The 21,167-nt window shown below is 39.7% G+C and overlaps 1 protein-coding gene across 47 annotated transcripts in view; it reads left to right on the top strand.

The window, feature by feature from the left end:
• PBRM1 (polybromo 1) overlaps positions 1 to 21,167 on the top strand; it is a 118,068-nt gene that overhangs the window by 49,332 nt on the left and 47,569 nt on the right. For 23 of the 47 annotated variants that reach the window (XM_019417125.2, XM_019417117.2, XM_019417116.2 and 20 more), the window contains 5 exons: positions 146 to 190; positions 7,034 to 7,310; positions 9,448 to 9,553; positions 13,688 to 14,330; positions 18,511 to 18,722. In XM_019417125.2, coding sequence (XP_019272670.2) covers positions 146 to 190; positions 7,034 to 7,310; positions 9,448 to 9,553; positions 13,688 to 14,330; positions 18,511 to 18,722 — 1,283 coding nt within the window. Of the gene's footprint in view, positions 1 to 145; positions 191 to 7,033; positions 7,311 to 9,447; positions 9,554 to 13,687; positions 14,331 to 18,510; positions 18,723 to 21,167 lie in introns of those variants that run through there. The other 24 variants (XM_053897998.1, XM_053897991.1, XM_053897986.1 and 21 more) reach the window with 2 other exon arrangements.

Below are 21,167 nucleotides of genomic sequence, written 5' to 3'. Positions count from 1 at the left end.
AAAATGTTCCAAGTATTCTTAATGTCTTTTATCCTTTGGATTGAAGAATCTTCTTTTTTCGCAACCTTATTTGGTTTATACGTGATCCTCCGATGTTGCTTGTTTTGTTTCTCTTCACATGTAATGTTTGTTTCTGCTTTCCCAGGAACACTCTTGACAGTGAGATGTTGGGTCTCAGGAGGCTCTCCAGGTGTGCAGTCCTTTTTTATGCATAAACATATTTTTAAAAGTATAACTTCTGTAGCATGGTCAGAAGGTGAAAAGTGAAGACTTAAGCATGTGAAATGACAGTTTTTATTTGGGAGCCAGTTTATTTTATGAATAAAGAAAGCAGTATTGTTTGGAAGTATAGTTGGTAAAATCAATTCAGAATTAGTTAGCCTAGGTAGTTCAGAAGCCTTAATTTGTTGCCAGCTTTGCCAGGGGCAGCAATCCCCCTCACCAGTCGTTGTGGTTGTGCTTGTGCAGCAGAAGGCTGAGGCTGGGAATACGGTGGCATCGCCAGGGTCCAGAGGCTGGCGGATGCTGATTCCCTTTCAGGATGTCTTTTACAGATTGAGGGGTGGTGGAAGGATCAAAATCAATGTTGACATTCCAGGTGATGTCAGCCTGTATTGGCGCCTGTGCGTTGGGTTAGTGCTTCTCGAGCATGAATACATCTCCTCAGTCTCTGATCTTGCCCATGTTTTGTTTCTTTGATAGCATCCATTCTTTTGCATGTCACTTATGATTTTGAAAACAGCCTGCAAGTTGCCATGTTATAGTCTCAGTGATCATTGTGTGGTGCTTTTATTTTTACCTTAGCCTTCTGGCATTCATGGAGTGTCAATTGCTATTAAGAACACCAGACTCTGCTCTTACAGGCCATAAAGGAAAATGGTTAGGCATCATCTCTACCTGCCGGGAACTTACTGGCCAGAAGCGGCAGGTTGAAAACAAATGAAATTATGTGGAAGCAATGTAAGAAAATAATTGCACAAGGTACACTGTTGTGTAGTACTATAGAACTACATGCATGATTGCCCAGGTAGCTCTAGGAAATATGATTTCCCTATCGTGCTTAAGAAAAGGTTTCTTAGGTCACAAATTTAAGGAAAAGACCACGGGTTGTATTTTTTTTGTATCGTTCATAGTGTATGCCACTAGCTCTGGGTAGTAGTAGAAATAGAAACGTGGGACATCATGGAGTAGTATCATACTCCCGAGCTCTAGAACTTAACTTCCCAAGTTCAAATCCTAGTTATTCTAATTAGCTTTGTGATCTGAACCTCGCCTCAATTTCCTCATCTGAAAAGGGAATTGGTAACTATACCTACATAAGATTGTTGTGGGGACCTGAGTGGTTAATGTGTTTGAAGCCCTTAGAACTGGACCTAGATGCAGTTAGTACTCTGATTGTAACTCTGATTATTTCCTGGGAGTAGTTCCTATGACATTAAGACTCGGTAGATTTCATTTTGTGTTTAGTCCAGTGTGTAGTCTGGGAAACTCATTGGAAAAGGTTTATTATTTATTAAAAGGTTTTACTTATTAAAAGGTTTTATTCCTTAAAGGCTTAAGATGCAGTGAATGTAGTGAGACTTGTAAAGGAGAGAACCTTTGGGTTTACTTAGCTTAACAGCAGACACCGCTGAAACTCTAGGACCAGGTTGTTAAATGCTGGTAGACCTGGACGCCTATGAGGGTAGAGAGGCTCTTGGTAAGTGCTGACTTTTAGGAAAGGGAGCAACATCATACATTTTTCTTTGTTTGTTTTAACATTTATTTATTATTGAGAGACAGAGAGACATAGAGTGTGAGCAGGGGGGAGGGGGAGAAAGAGAGGGAGACACAGAATCTGAAGCAGGCTCCAGGCTCTGAGCTGTCAGCACAGAGCCTGACACAGGGCTCAAACTCACAGACTGCAAGATCGTGACCTGAGCCGAAGTCGGTCGCCTAACCAACTGACCACCCAGGTGCCCTGGGAGCCACATCATAAAAGCAGCCTGGTCTCAGTTCTCGTTGGTCACTTTATGACGTTAGGTATTTGCTTGATTTCTCTAATCCTCCAGTTTTCCATCGGCAAAGTTGGGATTGTAAGTGTACCTCCGGTTCTTAGAGTTTGAGGATTGAATGAGGTTGCACATGTAGTGCTCATTAGCACAGTCCCTGGCACATGGAAGAAGTGTTAACTGTAACTATAAATGGGAATTTTGTGTTTACATGCAAATATGAATACATATAAAAAATAACAGCTTCCGAGGAAGAGTAATTGTTAAGGACATTTGAGAAAGTGGTCAGCCTCAGAGTGTGAGGGTGAGGACTAACACTGTGGCATGAAAAATTGAAAGGCAAGATCAGACCCAGAAGGGCTGTGGAGGCCCTCTAAAACTTGGTGATAAACTAAGAGAAGCAAAAAGTGACAGTGATTACAGTGTTTGAGACTGGTTGGGAGTCAGGAGGATGTGGTAGTGGTAGCCCTGGAAAATCAGATTCAGAACAGAGCCTTTTCTAGCTTCTAATCATTGTGCAAATTAGAAAAAGCACCCATTTCTCAAGACACTTTCATTTGTTAGAAAATTGCTATAATAGAATGATTTTGTTAGCACAGACCCCTTTATGGCCCATCCCTTATAAAATTCTAGAACTGCATATTTATTACAACAGTGTCTGTTTTCTGAATTGGCATCCCCTTAAGTGTGGCACCTGTAAGTGCACAATGATAAACAGCCCTGGATTTGAACTCCCTTGAGATATAGTTTACTTTAGTATGTTCAAAGGTGCTGATTAAAAAAAGAATGAGTATGCCAGTTACAAGGTCCGAGATTTATGTGCCTTTCCCAAAATGGGGAGGAGTAAACAAACTATTTACAGTTGGTGGTCTGAGAGAGGAGGACAGGTAAGACGCATGGAAGGAAGCATTCTAAGAAGAATCTGAAAAACAAAGTAACATTGAAAACAGTGAACAGAAGGGCAGCTAGGTGGCTCAGTCTGTTGAGCGTCCGACTTCAGCTCAGGTCATGATCTCGCAGTTGGTAAGGTCAAGCCCTGCATCGGGCTCTGTGCTGACAGCTCAGAGCCTGGAGCCTGCTTCAGATTCTGTGTTTCCTCCTCTCCCTCCGCCATCTCTGCTTTGTATTCATCTTTCCATCTCTCAAAAATGAATAAACGCTAAAAAAAAAAAAAAAAAAAAAGAAAGAAAACTGAACAGAAAGTACCAGTTAGGGGAATATGGTATCTGTTTTTTGTAATGTAGAGTTTACTGCTTTCAGAAAGTACTTGAAGTTACTTCCAAGAGTCATGGATATAATAAAGTTCAGCATCCATATTGCAAAGAGATAAAGTAAATACGCCAGCCACCCAAGCTAAAACAGTTGCTATAGAGAGAATGAAATTTAGCTCTTGAGTTTTTTCTGGCAGCCAGATTAAAACTAATGAACCAGTAGTTCTCAGTCACAAAGGCAATATAAGGATCCAGGAAAATGTCAGCAAAGTAACAAAACTGAGTTTGTTCAGACAAGGTTATAAGTGGCCCTGATAACAAAAGTTTTGCTTGCCTTTGAGGATAGAAACCAATTACACATCACTCTCTTAAAGAGTGAATGATACAAATGGGAAAAGGATACTATTGGTAATAAAAGTCCTAAAACGGTACATTTCAGTTATTAGAGCACTGTCTTAAATAAACTCAGATTTCCCATTTTGAATTATATATTTTTTTACATGTTTGGTTTTTTGGGGTTTTTTTTGAGAGAGAGAGAGAGAGAGAGAGAACACAAGCAGGGGAGGGGCAGGGGTGGGGGGCACAGAATCCGAAGTAGGCTCCAGGCACTGAGCTGTCAGCACAGAGCCCGAAGCAGGGCTCGAACTCATGAACCGTGAGATCATGACCTGAGTCAAAGTGAGATGCCTAACCAGCTGAGCTACCCAGGTGCCCCAGATTTCATGTTTTGGATATGTCTCATATAAGGCTGCCTAGTGTCAGAGTTATCCCACTCGCCCATCTTTTCCTTTGTTGACCCTTTTTCTAAAATCCAGTTAAAAGCTTTCCCTCCTCTTCAAAAAGCTCATGAAAATCTGCCCTAGATCCACTGTCAGAGTATTTGTAGCTTCATATAGAAAAGTCCAGTGGTAATTGGGAGTAGTGTACTAGAACTAGGAAAGGAAGAGAGCTTACCTGGACTAAGTAAGGCACCTTGAATTGTTATGTATGGTATTCCTGGAATGAGGAGTGATTTCATTTTGAGTTGATGATTGAAGAGATTTTTTAAGCTTGGGTTCAAAATGGGATTTCTGTGGATGGAACTGAAAGTATCATGCTAAGTGAATTAAGTCAGTCAGAGAAAGACAGATACCGTATGTTGTCACTCATGTGGATCTTGAGAAACTTAACAGAAGACCGTGGGGGAGGGGAATGGAAAAAATAGTTACAAGCAGAAAGGGAGGGAAGCAAACCATAAGAGACTCTGAAATACAGAGAACAGACTGAGGGATGGATGATGGGAGTTGGGGAGAGGGGAAAATGGGTGATGGGCATTGAGGAGGGCACTTGCTGGGATGAGCACTGGGTGTTGTATGTAAGCGATGAACCATGGGAATCTACTCCCAAAACCAACAGCACACTGTATACACTGTGTGTTAGCCAAGTTGATAATAAATTATATTTTTTTAAAAAAGAAAGAAAACAATTAATTCTGGAAAACAAACAGAAAAACCAAAATGGGATTTCTGAGTCTTCGTTTTGAAGTTCTACCCCCTCACACACAAGTGAGACCCAAAGAAACCATAAGTGTCTTTAGTAGTTCTAACATAGATTTCCTGGGTATCAAATTGAGATTCTGAAATTTTTCTTTAGAGGCTTCCTGAAGGTTAATGTCATCTGTGTTCTAATCTCTGCCCAGATGTGGAGCTCTGTGGTTTTGGAGCTCTGTCCCAAGTTCCCTTTCCATTATCCATTTGCTAGAGTCCTGGACTAAGAGGACTCTTGGCTCTCCCCAGATGTCTCTTCAGGGAAATAATTCCCACTGGATGAAACTTCTAACATATCTAACAATTATTTACCTGATGCAGAGACACAAAAGTACTAAGAGGGGAAAACAGCAGAAATGGCCCCAGGGCCATTCAGGATTACCCAAGGGAAATGAGCAGTCTGAGTGAAGGCAAAGGAAACAGGTTCTTTTTCCCTTCCTAACTAACCACTTCCACACTGTCTTAGCTCCATGATGCTTGGAAGATAGGCATTTTTGACATTTTATTACTTATTTTTATTTTCCCATTTCTGACACATTTAAGTTTATTTATTTTGAGAGAGACAGAGATAGCATGAGTGGGGGTGGGGCAGAGAGAGAGAGAGAGAGAGAGAGAGAGAGAAAGAGAAAAAGAGAGAGAATCCCAAGCAGACTCCATGCTGCCAGCGCAGAGCCCGATGCAGGGCTTGAATCCACGAAACTGTAAGAGAACATGACCTGAGCCAAACCAAGGTGACTGAGCTACCCAGGCGCCCCTCGTTTCTGACACATTTTAAAAGCTTGACTTAAAGGTGGATATTTCTTTTCTTGTCTATTAATTATTCGGTATTGGGTTTTCTTTTTTAAAAGACATATTTTGAACTTGGGAGAGAAAATATCTGGCCTTTGGCCTCATCGTGACACAGTAGAGTGAGTCACTGAACCAGAAGACCCATTTGTCCACATAGTTTTCTTCAGAAATGAACTTCCTTCCATTTATAAGACAGGAAACAGATAAAAAATATTTACCTCTAAGTACTACATTATAGCACCTTATAAGCATTTGTTGAATAGAAATTAAGTCATAAATCATTTCGTTTTATTACCTACCTGAGTATTCATCTTGAGACTGCTGGTCTGAGCTTTGGTGGAATTTATCAGTGTCCTGAAAACATACACATAGTGGGCCGGAAATCATGCTGGAAAATCATCTCTTCTAATAATTCACTGGACCACTCGCCTTGGGCAAGTCATTTAGCCTCTCTGAGCCAGTTTCCTCAACAGTTAAGAGACAGACTGTCTGTTCTCTTGGTCTCCTTTTTAACTCAGGTTCTAACCTGTGGCCCCTTGACTTTGTTCCACACTACACATATTTGTGGCTTAGTTTCACATCACATCTCACAGGGAGAATTTGGAGAACAAGACAAGGACTCACATTCAAGATGAAAATTTTCTCAAGAGCTCAGGTGAACCACTGAGCATTTATTCCTTAGGCTAGATTGGGATTTTGGAGTAATGCTGACAGAGCTGGAGGGAGCAGGGACTGACCTAGACAGGATAAATGCAAGAGAGACCTGTATGCATTGTAGAGACTCTAGTCTTGCAGGTAGCCTCCCTTTGTTTTCTGGTAACCAGGATATGCAGGTACTCAGAGTGGTTGTTTTAAGAGATGGGATATTCTCTGTGTGTGTGTTTGGTTTTGGTGTCTTTTAAAAAAAAATTTTTTTTTTTTTTAATGTTTGTGTATTTCTGAGACAGAGACAGCATGAGTAGGGGAGGGGCTCCAGGCTCTGAGCTGTCAGCACAAGAACCCGACACAGGGCTCGAACTCACAAACCGTGAGATCATGACCTGAGCCAAAGTTGGTCACTTAACCGACTGAGCCACCCAGGCTCCCCTGGTTTTGGTGTTTTGAAGTGAGACTGTTAGTAACAGCAGGGAATCAGTAGTTTTATTCCACTTTTGCTGTGTTCTTAAAAACAAAAAGTATATTTCAACTGATAATAGAGTTTCATTTTCTTTGGATGTTAGAGAAGGCTTTTTTTTAAGCATTGCATTTCATAAATATTTTAAACAGGTTTGTCTGGTGTTCATTGGCTGCTCCTACTAGAGTCACTGTTTTAATTTTAACTATTTGGAAATTCTCCTAATATTTGCTTATAGCTTCCAGCATGTTTACTGTGTTTGTGGCATATGTAATCAGTAAATTATGATCATTATAAAGCACCTTCCCACAAGTTTAGTTTGTTTCATCTCATGTTCATCCCTGTATAAAGAAAACTGAACCTCTTCTCATTTCTCCCCTTTTCTACCTCCCGCCTCAACAGTAAAAAGAACATAAGAAAGCAGCGAATGAAAATCTTATTCAATGTTGTTCTTGAAGCTCGTGAGCCAGGTTCAGGCAGAAGGCTTTGTGATCTGTTTATGGTTAAACCATCCAAAAAGGACTATCCTGATTATTATAAAATCATATTGGAGCCAATGGACTTGAAAATAATTGAACATAACATCCGCAATGACAAATACGCAGGGGAAGAGGGAATGATAGAAGACATGAAGCTGATGTTCCGGAATGCCAGGCATTACAACGAGGAGGGCTCCCAGGTAAAAAATGTGTAGGAATCCTGCAGGAGGCACATTTTCTTTTGGGTGCTGGTAGAGTAATACATCTTGAGAGACCAGATCTAGATGCCTCACTCAGGTTACTCTTCTCAATGAGTAGCTTAATACTTTGTCTTTTCTTAATTGTTTAAAATGGGAGACAGTACACTGTATAGGTTAAAAGCTTATGCTATGTAGTTTGACATCCCAAATTTGAATTCTGCTCTTCCAAAGCCCATGTAAGTAACTTATCTTCTCTGAGCTTCATTTTCCTCATCTGTGCAGTGGAGATAATAATAGTACTTCCAACAGGGTTATCATAGGATTTAAATGAGAGAATGTACACAGAGCATGTGGCATGGTGCCTGGTGTTCAAATAAGCATTCAAATGAAAACCAGTGACATTAAAATCTTTCCTCATTATTACTACCCTCAATAACATACTTCTCCGGGGAGAGTCCACAGAATGGTATGGTCATATAAGAATTAAGATATATTCATAAATGTACCTCTAAATCATTGATTTTGTTATGAAGCATCTTGATTTTCAGTTCTTTATCAGTATAACTATGATATATTCTTTTGTTTTTTTATTTCATATTCTTTATTTTTTGTTGAAATTTAATTGACCTGTACCATTATATTAGTTTCAAGTGTGCAACATAATGCTTTTGTATTTGTATATATTGCCATGTGATTATAGTAAACCTCATTAACATCTGTCATCATGCATAGTTACAAAATTTTTTTTCTTGTGGTGAAATCTTTAGATCTACTCTCTTAGCAGCTTTCAGATATGCACTACAGTTTTAATAACTAGTCACCATGCTGTACACTATATCTTATTTTCTAACTAGAAGTTTGTGCTTTTGACCCCCTTCATCCATTCCACCTATCCCCACCCCCTCTCTCTGCGAACCACTGATCTGTTCTGTATGAGCTTGGGTTTTTGGTTTGTTTGTTTGTTTGTTTGTTTAGAATCTGCATATATGTGAGATGATATGGTGTTTGTCTTTCTCTGTCTGACTTATTTCAGCTAGCATAATGCCATCAGAGTTCATCCACATTGTCACAAAGGACAAGATTTCATTTTTTTTTTTATGGCTGAATAATACTCTCCCCCACTCCCTCTCCCTCTCCCTCCCCATGCATGCGTGCGCACGCACGTGTGTTTTCTTTATCCATTCATCTATTGATGGACACTTAGTTTGCTTCCATACCTTGGTTATGGTAAATAATGCACTGAACATGGGTGAGAGTGCATATACTTTTCGAATTTCCTTTTTCTACATTAAATCTCCCAGAAATAAAATAACTTTAAAATCATGTATTTCTTTTCTTTTGCTCTTACAAAATAAACTAGGCATTGAGGGTACTTGTGATCAAACACCCTATCATAGGGGTTTACACTCTCCTTAGTATTATTGGCGAATTTGCCACTTGTCTGCTACTGATTGAGAAAAAAGCCACCCTTAAGAAAAGTAGCCAAAGAAGAGAGAGCATTTATTCCTTCAGCCCCTCTGCTGTGGTGGCGGTCAGGGGAGCCTCTGTGGAGAGAGTCAGGGGGATATAGCTCTTGTGGTGTGGCCATTAGGTGAATAACCTTGTTCTTGGCTACATATTACCACCCTTGGCTCAGTCTTCAGAGAGCAATCCCAAGCAGGGATTGTTGCTTTTCACAGATCAGAGTCTACATTGTGAACTCAGACTGATATTAAATCCCATTTAACAATATTTGAGCTATTACTGTCTATCAGATATTTTTCAGTTTTAATTCCCATTGAACTAAGTCAGCTACCTTGAGGGTCCAGTGGGAGAGAGATTTATGAAAAAAGCAACACACGTAAATATGTTTCAGAAGTTCTGTAAAAACTTGCAGTGATTCTACTGCAATAGTTCTGAAACTGTAGCATGCATGTCTGCACATTAGAATCACCTGGAAAGCTTAAACAACAAACCATTTGAGGCTGAGGCCCACCCCTCAAAGATGCGATTTTGTTACTCTGTAGTGATCTCAAGCTTTATTTCTTTAGTTCTCATCTATGCTAACCTGTGTCTTGAAAACTTCTTTATAGATGTATGTTATACTTGAATAGAACATTTTTTAGAAAATAATTTTAAATATATTTATGGAATATAGGTGTACAACGATGCGCATATCCTGGAAAAGTTACTCAAGGATAAAAGGAAAGAGCTGGGCCCATTGCCTGATGATGATGACGTGGCTTCTCCCAAACTCAAGCTGAGTAAGGCAGCCTCACACTTTGTTTTTCAGTTTAGTCTGTCAAGGATAGTACTGATTCACCGAGATAATACTTAATTTATTGGTGAATATGTTTGGACTGACACTTCCAGCATGGAGTTTTTTCTCTTCCCCTCAAGCACTCTCTTCTATATTTTAAGTAGTTAAAATGTGAAGAGCATGTGGGGAATAGTATATAATGTCAGAGGTTTTGTTAACTTTCTTAAATGCTGGGGACATTTTGTAAAATTTAAATGGTAAGAATAGATAACTTTTCCCACATATTATGCCTGCAAGAGTGTAGTGGCAGATTTGGTATTTTATATGTTTGCTTGTTTGCTGATTACTGGAATTAAAAGTGAATCCCAGCAGCAGATCCTACATAGAATTCAAAGTATTAGATGCTCAGCCACTGCACTTGTCTTTTGAGTTGGTTTGTGGATGGTGATTTTATTAAAACTGTGAGGGAAGGAGGGGCTCCTGGGTGGCTCAGTCGGTTAAGCATCTGACTTCCACTCAGGTCATGATCTCACTCTCCATGAGTTTAAGCCCCGCATCGGTCTCTGTACTGACAGCTCAGAACCTGGAGCCTGCTTCAGATTCTGTGTCTCCCTCTCTCTCTGCCCCTCCCCCATGCTCGCTCACTGTCTCTCTCTCTCTCTCTCTCTCTCTCCCCCAAAATTAAATAAATGTTAAAGAAATTCAAAGCAAAACAAAAAAACTGAGGGGAGAAAAGACAACAAAAGCAGTTAATAGCATTGGGCTAAACAAGAGGTTTCTGCCTTATTTACAGTATGTAAGTAAAATAAATACCAAGCCTATGATAATGGTGTCGTCAAATATTCTTTGGAAGTATATTTGCTGAAAGGGGAAAAACAAACAGACCTTGCTTTTTTATATGAAATTACTATAAATGAAGTATTATAATAGTTTTGAGCATGACTTACTGCTAAGTGGTGATTCCTTCATATTAAGGGATTTATCTTTTTATGGAATTGTAAAAGCATGCAGAAGTTTTGCAGAAATGAAAACCTTTGTTTTACTTTTTAGGGACACAGTGCCTTATAAAAATAGTATTCATTCTAGGGAGCATCTGACTAGCTCAGTGGAGCATGCAACTCTTGATCTTGGGGGCATGTGTTCAAGCCCCAGATTGGTTTAGAGATTACTTTTAAAAATTAATTTAAGGGGCACCTGGGTGGCTCAGTCAAATAAGTGTCTAACTCTTGATTTTGGCTCAGGTCGTGATTTCACAGCTCGGATCAAGCATCATATTGGGCTCTATGCTGACAGAGCAGAGTCTGCTTGGGATTATCTCTCTCCCTCTCTTTCTGCCCCTCCCCCCTCTAAATAAATGAATAAACAAATAACCCAAGTAAATAAATAAATAAATAAAATTTTTAAGAAGGGTTTTTAAAAAATGGAAATAATTCCATAAGTTGAGTTAGGAAATGGTAGATAATTCAACAGTAACTAAATATACATATATTTTTTAAAGCTCAGGGAAAAGAAATTTTAATGTTGATTTCCTTTTCATTTCTGTTTTGTATTATGAAAAATTTCAAACATCTACAGATATGAAGAGTAGTACTGTTACTCAGCATTTATCAAGGTTGTGCCTTATCTCCTATATCCACTTTTCTCTCTGTGTTTTTTGTTCTAAATTATTTTAAAGGAAATTCAGGCATGTCACTTCATTTTTACATAATTCAGTACATATCTCTAATATTTGCAGGTATTTTGTTAAATATCCATAAAATCATTGCAACTAACAAAACCATTTCTTGGTTTCACCTAATACCTGACAAATTTCCAAATTTTGCTGATTGTCTCAAAATGTATTTTTACAGTTGGTTTCTTCAAATCAGGATTTAGTTAAGTTCTTTATGTTCTATTTAATCATTATGCCCTCTGGCCTAACCTAGAGCAAACCCCTCCCTTTTTTTTTTTTATGGTCAAGCCATTGACTCTTCAAAAACCAGACCACTTTTTTTTTTTAATCTTTTTAATGTTTTTATTTATTTTTGAGAGAGAGAGAGAGAGAGAGAGAGAGGAAGAGAGAGACCGAGCATGAGTGGGAGAGGAGCAGAGAGAGTGAGAGACACAGAACCCGAAGCAGGCTCCAGGCTCTGAACTGTCAGCACAGAGCCCAACACGGGGCTCGAACCCACCATGAGATCATGACCTGAGCTGAAGTCAGGTGCTTAACCAACTGAGCCACCCAGGTGCCCTCCTAGATCACTTTCTTGTACACTTTCATGTTCTGGATTAATCAGTTCACTTCTTTGTGATATCAGCTAACTTTTCGTCTTTATTCCTCTCATTTCTTAAAAACATTTACTCCAGAGGCTTGATTAGATTAAGTTTCAGTTCAGCAAGGATGCTTCGTAATAGGTTTTCTATACATACATTACATCACAGGTTGAAGCAGTGTCTGGTTGAGGTAGAATCTAAATAAGGTCCGTATAGTGCATTTGATTGATACTTCTAATCCATAAATTCTCCTCTCATCTTTCTTTTTTTTTTTTGCCTTGCAGTTTATTTGTTGAAGAAACTGGGATTTTACTGTAGCTTCCCGTAGTCTGGGTTTTGCTAATTGCGTTCCTTTGCTATAGTTTAACATGTTTTAGTGTGCTTGACATTTCCTTTAAATTGGCAATTGGAGCAAGAGGCTTGATCAGATTTAAATTAGATTTGATCTTCATCCCCTCCTTTTGGTACAGAAACGAACTTCAGAGGTGGTATATGGGCTTTCATTGGGTGACCCTGTAACAGCTGGTTGTTTCTCCCATGTGTTAACAGCTATTGATGCTGACTACCTTAATTCATTAAAGAGGTATAAAATAGCAATAGTGGGATTTTATCATTCCTTGCTCATTTACCAACTGGAATACTTCTGTATAGAGAAACTATGCCTCATCCAGAATTTGGTTACCCAGTGGTAGTTTTTTGTTCATCTTGGTTTGGTTTGGTTTGGTTTGGTTTGGTTTGGTTTGGTTTTTTGTTTTGAAAGGATAAAAGATGCCCCCCTCCCCCCTTGGCTTACTACTTTTCAGAATAATGCATTGATTTACCAACATCCTCCAACATTTACCCAGCTCATTTGTTCAGTTTTATATATCATTAAGAACTCCTAAATTTAGACATGTAGCTGGGTTTTAACCCATTGCAGTTGCCTTTATTGATGCTCCTGTTGTCCCAGGCTGGCTGCCATGTTCTTTTGACATGACCATAGTAAGGAGGCATTGATAGATTCTTTACTATCTCGTGTTTCAAGATACACGAGGTTCATCTTATGCCAACTGTGCATCTGCCATTTGCTGAAGAGTTACTGGTGTCAGTATTTGAAATCCCTATTTCAAAATTATAGTCAAAACCCCATGGGATTATACTGATACTGGATTGGTCATTGTTTCTAAGATTTTCAGTGGACAGAGATAAGAAATTTTGTGTGTGTTTGTTTTATATTTAAAGATAAAATACATCAAGGGGCGCCTGGGTGGTTCAGTCAGTTGAGCGTCTGACTTCAACTCAGGTCATGATCTCACATTCGTGAGTTTGAGCCCTGCGTCGCGCTCTGTGCTGACAGCTCGGAGCCTGGAGCCTGCTTCAGATTCTGTGTCTCCCTCTCTCTGCCCCTTCCCCGCTCATGCTCTGTCTCTCTCTGTCTCTCAAAGATGAATAAATGTTAAAAAAATTTTTTTTAAATAAAAATAAAGATAAAATACATCATAAGTTCATACTGATGCTCTTAACTGAGCTTTATGGCTGTAGGGTTTTTATGCAGTGTTCTCTGTTTTAACATCTGTATCTTTTTTCCTACTGTGATAAAAATCTCAGTTCTCAAGGGTACTACAGGTGATGGAATTAGAATGCCACATAGCTATTCATTTGCTTTATTCTACCTTATTCACAACTATCTCAACATGGTAGTGCTAGCTCTCTCACTAAAAAATGATTACTGAAAACAGTTTAAATTTTTTTCCAGTTTTTTTGTTGTCCCTAGGATATACATTAAATTGTGTTTTACGAATCGTTTGGAGTAGTCCCTTTGTTATGGTTATGCTTTACCAACTGTATACAAATTTGGGTTCATTTATTTCATTTTACCCATTTAACATTAAATCGCTTCCTTTAGGTAGGAAGAGTGGAATTTCTCCTAAAAAATCAAAATACATGACTCCAATGCAGCAGAAACTAAATGAAGTCTATGAAGCTGTAAAGAACTATACTGATAAGAGGGGTCGCCGCCTCAGTGCCATATTTCTGAGGCTTCCCTCTAGATCTGAGCTGCCTGACTACTACCTGACCATTAAAAAGCCCATGGACATGGAAAAAATTCGAAGTCACATGATGGCCAATAAATACCAAGATATAGACTCCATGGTTGAGGACTTCGTCATGATGTTTAACAATGCGTGCACATACAATGAGCCTGAGTCTTTGATCTACAAAGATGCTCTTGTCCTGCACAAAGTCCTGCTTGAAACTCGGAGAGACCTGGAGGGAGATGAGGACTCTCATGTCCCAAATGTGACCTTGCTGATTCAAGAGCTTATCCACAATCTTTTTGTGTCAGTCATGAGTCATCAGGATGATGAGGGAAGATGCTACAGTGATTCCTTAGCAGAAATTCCTGCTGTGGATCCCAACTTTCCAAACAAACCTCCTCTTACTTTTGACATAATTAGAAAGAATGTTGAAAATAATCGCTACCGGCGGCTTGATTTATTTCAAGAGCATATGTTTGAAGTCTTGGAAAGGGCAAGAAGGATGAATCGGTAGGTTTTCAAAGCTATTTCTTTTTGAGAAGGTGTGATATTTAATACAAAACAGAAGAAAATTCTGCTTTGATATACTATTTCAGCTTAGGTACATGATTCCAGTTGGTGGGGTGCTGTTTTGAATTCTAATTTGCCACAACTTGTAGAGAGCAAGTGTATGCTACAGCGTAGAGAAGTCACGCTACTAAATCATCTAGGTAAGGACCTTTGAGAAAGAGTAGAGGGCGGAGTTGAAGATCTGTTGAAAAGCATAAACTCTTAAAATATAGCCTTTCACAGAACACGTTTCTAAAGGATAAAGTACTTATAAATTGAAATCGTATTGTGATTTTCTTTTAAACTTTGAGTTCAATCCGAGCATGCTTTAAATAAATGCAGATAGCCCTAAGTTCTTGATCTGAGGTTAGACTGATTTAAATTTGATCACCATTTCCTGTTCCTAAAAGGGTGGCTTCTTTTTTTTTTTTTAATCTCAGATTTCTCACTTTTAAGTGCCTTTTGTAGCATTAGAAGCACTGAAAGAAGCAGTCAAGTTTAATTTTCCATCAAATTTGAATTCCCTTTTAATTTTGATCTACAGTATATCTTTGTCACATAACACTGGTATAAATCGACTATTAAAACAATTTCAGTTCAGTGGTTATGGCATGTCTTCTGGTTGCTCTTAGAGTCACTTGGGGAAATATAAAAAGCCAAAGATACAAACCTTTCTGGAGCTTATAGGGTACCATGCTGAAAGGAGACTTTTAGGCATTGGGTGTGAGGTAATTCTAGCTGGGGAATCGGGTGAAGCCTGCATTCGCTCTGGATTTTGAAAGAAAAATTAGTAATAAGGTATGCTCTTCCCATTAAGCACCTGCTCTTTATAAAGAAGCGTGCTGAACACTTTATGTAGATAGTCTCTAACCCTTGTAGCCATTCTAGATGATAATCTTCCCACTTTGCATATGAAAAAGTGGTACCTAAACTTATAGAAGTTGCCTAAAGTCACACAACTTGTAAGTGGTTCATCTTATTCCCCACCACAGAGCCAGTCACTAAGACACCAGTCATGGAGCCCAGCCATGGATGATAAGGCTTGTGCTCTGTGCTCTAAGAGCTTGAAGCCTGACAGTTGGGATCGGTCCTATGCTTGGGGAAGAATAATTCCAGGCATGAGACAACATATAACAACTTGATAGGTAGTAAAGACGGTGGAGTAGAAACTCTGCACTGGAGTTCTATAAAAGACATGAGGCATCAGGGAAGAATGGGGGAATGGGTGGGATGCAGATAAGGCAAGTGGCCTGAGGAAAGGCATAGGGTTAGGAAACTAATATGTTCAAGAGATGGGTGAAGTGGAGGTCAGATTGGAGAGGCCCTTGAGTGATGACACATGTAGGAAATGGTCCTTATTGTTCAACGTTGGAGATACAAATGAAGAGAAAGATGGGGAGACATCTTGCAGTCAGAATTTACATTCATTATTTTCATTTATTCAACAAATGTTAATTGAGTGGCTACGAGTTATAAGTCTGTTCTAGATACATAGGATATACCAATGGACAAAACAGACGAATCCTGCTTTCATGGAGCTTAGACTTCATTTTTGTTCTCAGTTTTTTTAAATAGTTCTTAAATCTAAAGTCACCCCTCTCCTCCACCCCTGCCCCATCCCCATTACATCTTGGGGTTAGTTCTGTGAGTCTTCTAAAAGTGCGTTTGTCTCTTAAATCATTAACAGCTTTGTGTATCTTATATAGATGACGTGACAATTTCAAGAAATAAACAGATTTGTATCTCTAGGAAATGAGCTCTTTTCATTCTCCCATTACTGACATGATTGATAATTTGCTTTTGAGGCCTGGGAGGTAGAGTCTAGGGTGCATTTATTTATATGATACAATGAGGAGTTTCACTCTTTGGCCCAGAGCTTTGCAAAACCATTTTTATGGGAAGCCATTTTTACCTTTGCGAATGAAGGTCATCTTATGACTGCTTATAGTACTTAAGGGTAACCCCATGCTGCTGAGGTAGAGATGCATCCGTTTAGTTGAATGATAAACCATCATTTTATCTACTTTGCCAGTAATGAAGATAGACATCTTAGGGGCGCTTGGGTAGCTCAGTTGGTTAAGTGTCCGACTTCAGTTCAGGTCATGATCTCACAGTTCGTGAGTTCGAGCCCCATGTTGGGCTCTCTGCTGTCAGCCCAGAGTCCACTTCAGATCCTCTGTCTCCCTCTCTCTCTGCCCCTTCTCCATGCACACTATTTATCAAAAATAAAAACATTTAAAAAAAAAAAGACCTCTCAGAAACATAATTTCATGAATTTAATGAAGTCCATATGCACTAGATTTCCATGTTGATATCCAGCAGTGTTCATGCTTCTTTACACTCACCCCTACCTACCACTACCAGCCAGTATCACCTAGGACTTTACATCCTGAAATAGAAGGAGTCTGAAAAGTGAGGTGTAGAAAAGTTCACTCGGGAGAGTGGTTTGTCCATCAGCAATACTCGGTAACAGCACAGCACTGACTCATGCCAGTTAGCTGCTGGCTTTCCTAATAATATGCTGGCAGTATTCCTGAATTAAGTTCTCTGACTACCTTACAGGGACTTGGGACGACCAGGACAATGGAAGCAGTAAGAGCTTCCTAAACTCTTAATTATTTCATTCTATTGAATGTCTACGTTACAAATAAAGATTATATACTAGTAAGGGAATAAGAGCTCTTTGTTTTGCCAGCTTGAGTTTTTGTTCTTGTGTGTACAGGGAATACCGAGCCTCTTAGATTAATAAATTAATTGTTCATATTACTTTGTTTAAATAAAACAGGAAAGATCTGTCAGACGTCTAATGGCTATGTACAGAACTTTCCTTACTAGACAACATGACATGATGGAGTTAGGAATCTCCCCTTTCAGTGTAACAGGGATTACCAAAAATGGATTTTCACTTTAATTTTATACTTAAAATTGTAAGCTATTATAAAATGAATTTTAATGTCAAGTGAACAGTCTTCAGACATCTCTTCAGAAAACAGGCATCGAGAGATCATAGGAATTTCTTCCTTTGACCACTTTTTGTATTGGTTTCCTACAAGTGTTAGCATTTCTGTAATTTGAAAGGAGTTTTAAAACCTTTCCAGAAACATTCATTTAGGGTATTGTTGGCAGTGTTTTTAGATTGTTTGCCAGTTCACTTTTGTTGATGAGGAGAAGCATTCTGGAGGCTTTACTAAAATGTGATGCTCTAGTGGTCAGTGGCAACAAGCAGCTCACTGGGCTTGCTACACCTGCCACACCCCTCTGACCAGAATGTCTCTGTAGATGCTGCTGAGACTTTGTGGTTTCCTTTGTGAATGATTTTTCAGCCCCTGGGATTCTTAGTTAATAGAATTCTGTTTAAGCGATCCTCAGACCACAGTGGAATAGAGATAGTAATAAAAGTTCTTCCAGTCTGAATTCTGAAGTTGATTTTGCCCAGGTCTCTCATTCTGTAAATGAAGAAAGAGTCTTTAAAAAGCTTTCAGTATGACAGATAATTATTTTTCTCTTTTTCACTATGTTGTCTCTGCTGATTCCCCAGCATTGTGTAGTTACTGCTGGGGAAACTAACATGAACACAGACTTTGAGGCCTTTCGCCGTTGTAGGGTGAATGCCCTCATGACTTTGCAGTTTAGGGTCAAATTTTTGCTGAGGCCTCCCAGCTGAGGCAAGGATGATACAGATTCAAAAAGAAGAAAGCCGACACTGCCTAAGTCTTCTGTTAACACTTTATATAATGTGTTGGTCCCTCAATTAAGAGAAAGTAAAAATTAATCCAAGGATTAGATACAAGTGCTGTACACGGTGGGGAGGCTCGGTGTAGTCCTTGATTCTGGCTGCCCCCTTCTGTTGCCAAAATCAGTTGATATTTGCACCACATTTCTCCCCCAAAACCATATGAGGCCTTTTCTTTTATATGTGCTGTACAAGGAGTAAACCGTAAGGAAAAGCAGACTGGTGGCCATGGGACTCCTCCTCGAGGTCAAACAACACTTCAGATTCTGTTGTAAAACTTTTCAAGGAGATGCCCTACTGTACAGAAGTACCCTTATGTCCTGTAACATTATTGGTAACTAAACATGTAATCGAGGTGTGTAAAGGAAGCAGCTTGTATGTCAGTGGATACTCTTGATCCCCTTATAGGACAGACTCTGAAATATATGAGGATGCAGTGGAGCTGCAGCAGTTTTTTATTAAAATCCGTGATGAGCTCTGCAAAAATGGGGAGATCCTCCTATCACCAGCGCTCAGCTACACCACGAAGCACTTGCATAACGACGTGGAGAAAGAGAAAAAGGAAAAATTACCAAAAGAAATCGAGGAAGACAAATTAAAGAGAGAAGAAGAAAAAAGAGGTTGGTTTCTTTTCATCTTGTTAAATATGAGGAAACGTTATACTGTGTTCTAGTTGTGGTTCGCACTGGGAGCTGTGGGCATGAATCCTGTGTGTGTAAATGTTGACTCTTTCAAAATCATGTATTGATAGAAATGATTTTATCATCATCAGTTTGGTCATCAGACTGTTAAATGGGAAGTTTCATGTGGCACAGCTGTTATCCTAGTATTTCAGGAATGGAGTCCGTTCGTTCACAAGTGTGGGAGCTCAACAGTCTAGTATTGTGAGGAGATAAAACCTAAGGAGCCCATCTGGAGCTAGAAAGCATTCTCAGCAGTGAGTGCATCAAGGCTCTACCCTGCCATTTAGTAGACTGACTTTCCTCCCGCAGACTCAGGCCAGATTAGTAGATGATACTTTGGTTGAACCACAATACTAGGAGGAAATTTTTATTTTCATTTATCAACCCAAAAATGTTACTTGGAGTCACTTGCTAGAATTTAGAAATATTTTGACAGTGAGAACTCTTGTTAGAAATTTGACCATTTCTAGGGGCGCCTGGGTGGCTCAGACGGTTGAGGGTCCGACTTCAGCTCAGGTCATGATCTCACGGTTCGTGGGTTGAAGCCCCGCCTCAGGCTCTGTGCCAACAGCTGGGAGCCTGGAGCCGGCTTCGGATTCTGTGTCTCCCTCTCTCTCTCTGCCCCTCCCCCGCTGGTGCTCTGTTTCTCTCTGCCTCTCAAAAATAAAGAAACATAATAAAAAATTAAAAAAAAAAAAAAAGAATTTGGCCATTTCTGGGCTCTCACTGGAGTCACCACCGTGGCCCACCAAGCCATGCATGCGCGCTGCTCCTCACCCTGCCGGAGCTGGCGCTAATAGTTGTGCTGGCCGCAGCACTGGCACGGGGCTGGTGCAGGGCTGGGGCACCTCTCTCTGCCGCCGCTGCCTGCCTTCCCCCTCCCCGCGAGGACGTGGTATGCATGGCCTACTTCTGGACGCACATCTGTGACTGGGCAGCAGTATGCCCTACTTCCACCTGAACCTACTACCACAGTTGGTGGGCAACCTGCAGAAGAATCCATATGCTACACTCACCATGTCTGGCACACACTAACTTCTACAGGAAGCATGGATTTGATCCCCAGAGTCCCTTCTGTGCTCACACAATAGTGTCAGGAATTATTACTGAGGTAAATGAAATGGAAATGGTCTTTGCCAAGGGTTCACTGTTCATCCGACACCCTGATTTGAAAACCTGGCCTTGCAACCATCATTGGTTTTTTGCTAAGTTGAATATAGCCAACCTCCAGGTCCTGGACTACTTTGGTGGACCAAAAATAGGGCCACCTCAAGAATATTATGTCATATTTCAGTGAAGCAGAAAATAGATTTAACAGCGTATGTGAGGTTGCTTAGAATGGCTCAAATAAGGTTTGAAGGGATTAATGTTTCTCTGTGGAACGATTCCCACATTAACTAGTTTTGTTTCACGTGCTGGTTTGTTTATTTGCTTGCTTGCCTGTTTATAAAATACAGTTGGACTGTTCGTGGATTTCTTGGAAGATGTGGTTGCTAGATTTTTTTCATATTTTGAAGCCATTTTCATAGAGGTATCTTTCATTACAAGTTTTTCTCCTTCAATTGCAAATAATTTTCAAACTGTGCTCCTTGAAGAGGAGCAAGTACCAGATTCAGATTGCCCATTGGCATTTGAAGGTACTCAAAGATGTGTTCTTAATTCCTGGAAGCCATCGTGTTGGAGAGAGGACCTCACTCACCCACAGCTGTGTCTGAGCTGCCCAAGTCTGTCCGGCAGGACTGGCCTGTGTTACTGTGCACATGTGTATGTGTGGCCAAACCACACCTAGTGAGACACAAATGGAACTTCCACCTCATGGTCCATTTGTGTCTGACAGGACTGGGTGTTATTGATCCAACATAGGGCAAGACCATTTCTTATAAAGAACTTTTTTTTTTCTTCCACTTTTCAAATCTAAAGTAATAACTACCTTACCTAGAGCAAAAGTTCATAAAACTTTTCCTGAATTTGATTTCCCCACCTAGGTGGACACTGTATAATCAGTGTCCTCCACTCAAAACACATACATACACACATTTACACTTTTATTTTACTTTTATTTTATTTTATTTTATTTTATTTTATTTTATTTTATTTTATTATTTATTTATTTGTTGCCCATAAGTGGGCTTGCAAAAGAAAAAAGGATGCAGGGAATTTTGTGTAAGTCATTTCTGGTGTCCTTTTGTAAGGTGTACCAGACATGGACCAACTTAGGTCAGGTCCAAAACTCCATGCCCCCAACTTCACTCTGTAGCTTTTCTTTTTTTTTTTTTTTAAACGTTTATTCATTTTTGAGAGACAAGGCATGAGTGGGGGAGGGGCAGAGAGAGAGAGAGAGAGACAGCATCAGAAGCAGGTTCCAGGCCCCAAGCTGTCCAC

This window comes from Panthera pardus, unplaced genomic scaffold (assembly GCF_024362965.1).
Source record: "Panthera pardus isolate Hobbes unplaced genomic scaffold, ASM2436296v1 HiC_scaffold_8, whole genome shotgun sequence".
Taxonomy (NCBI): domain Eukaryota; kingdom Metazoa; phylum Chordata; class Mammalia; order Carnivora; family Felidae; genus Panthera; species Panthera pardus.
Note: the sequence above shows the minus strand (reverse complement) of the source record. Positions and strands in the feature narration are given on the sequence as shown.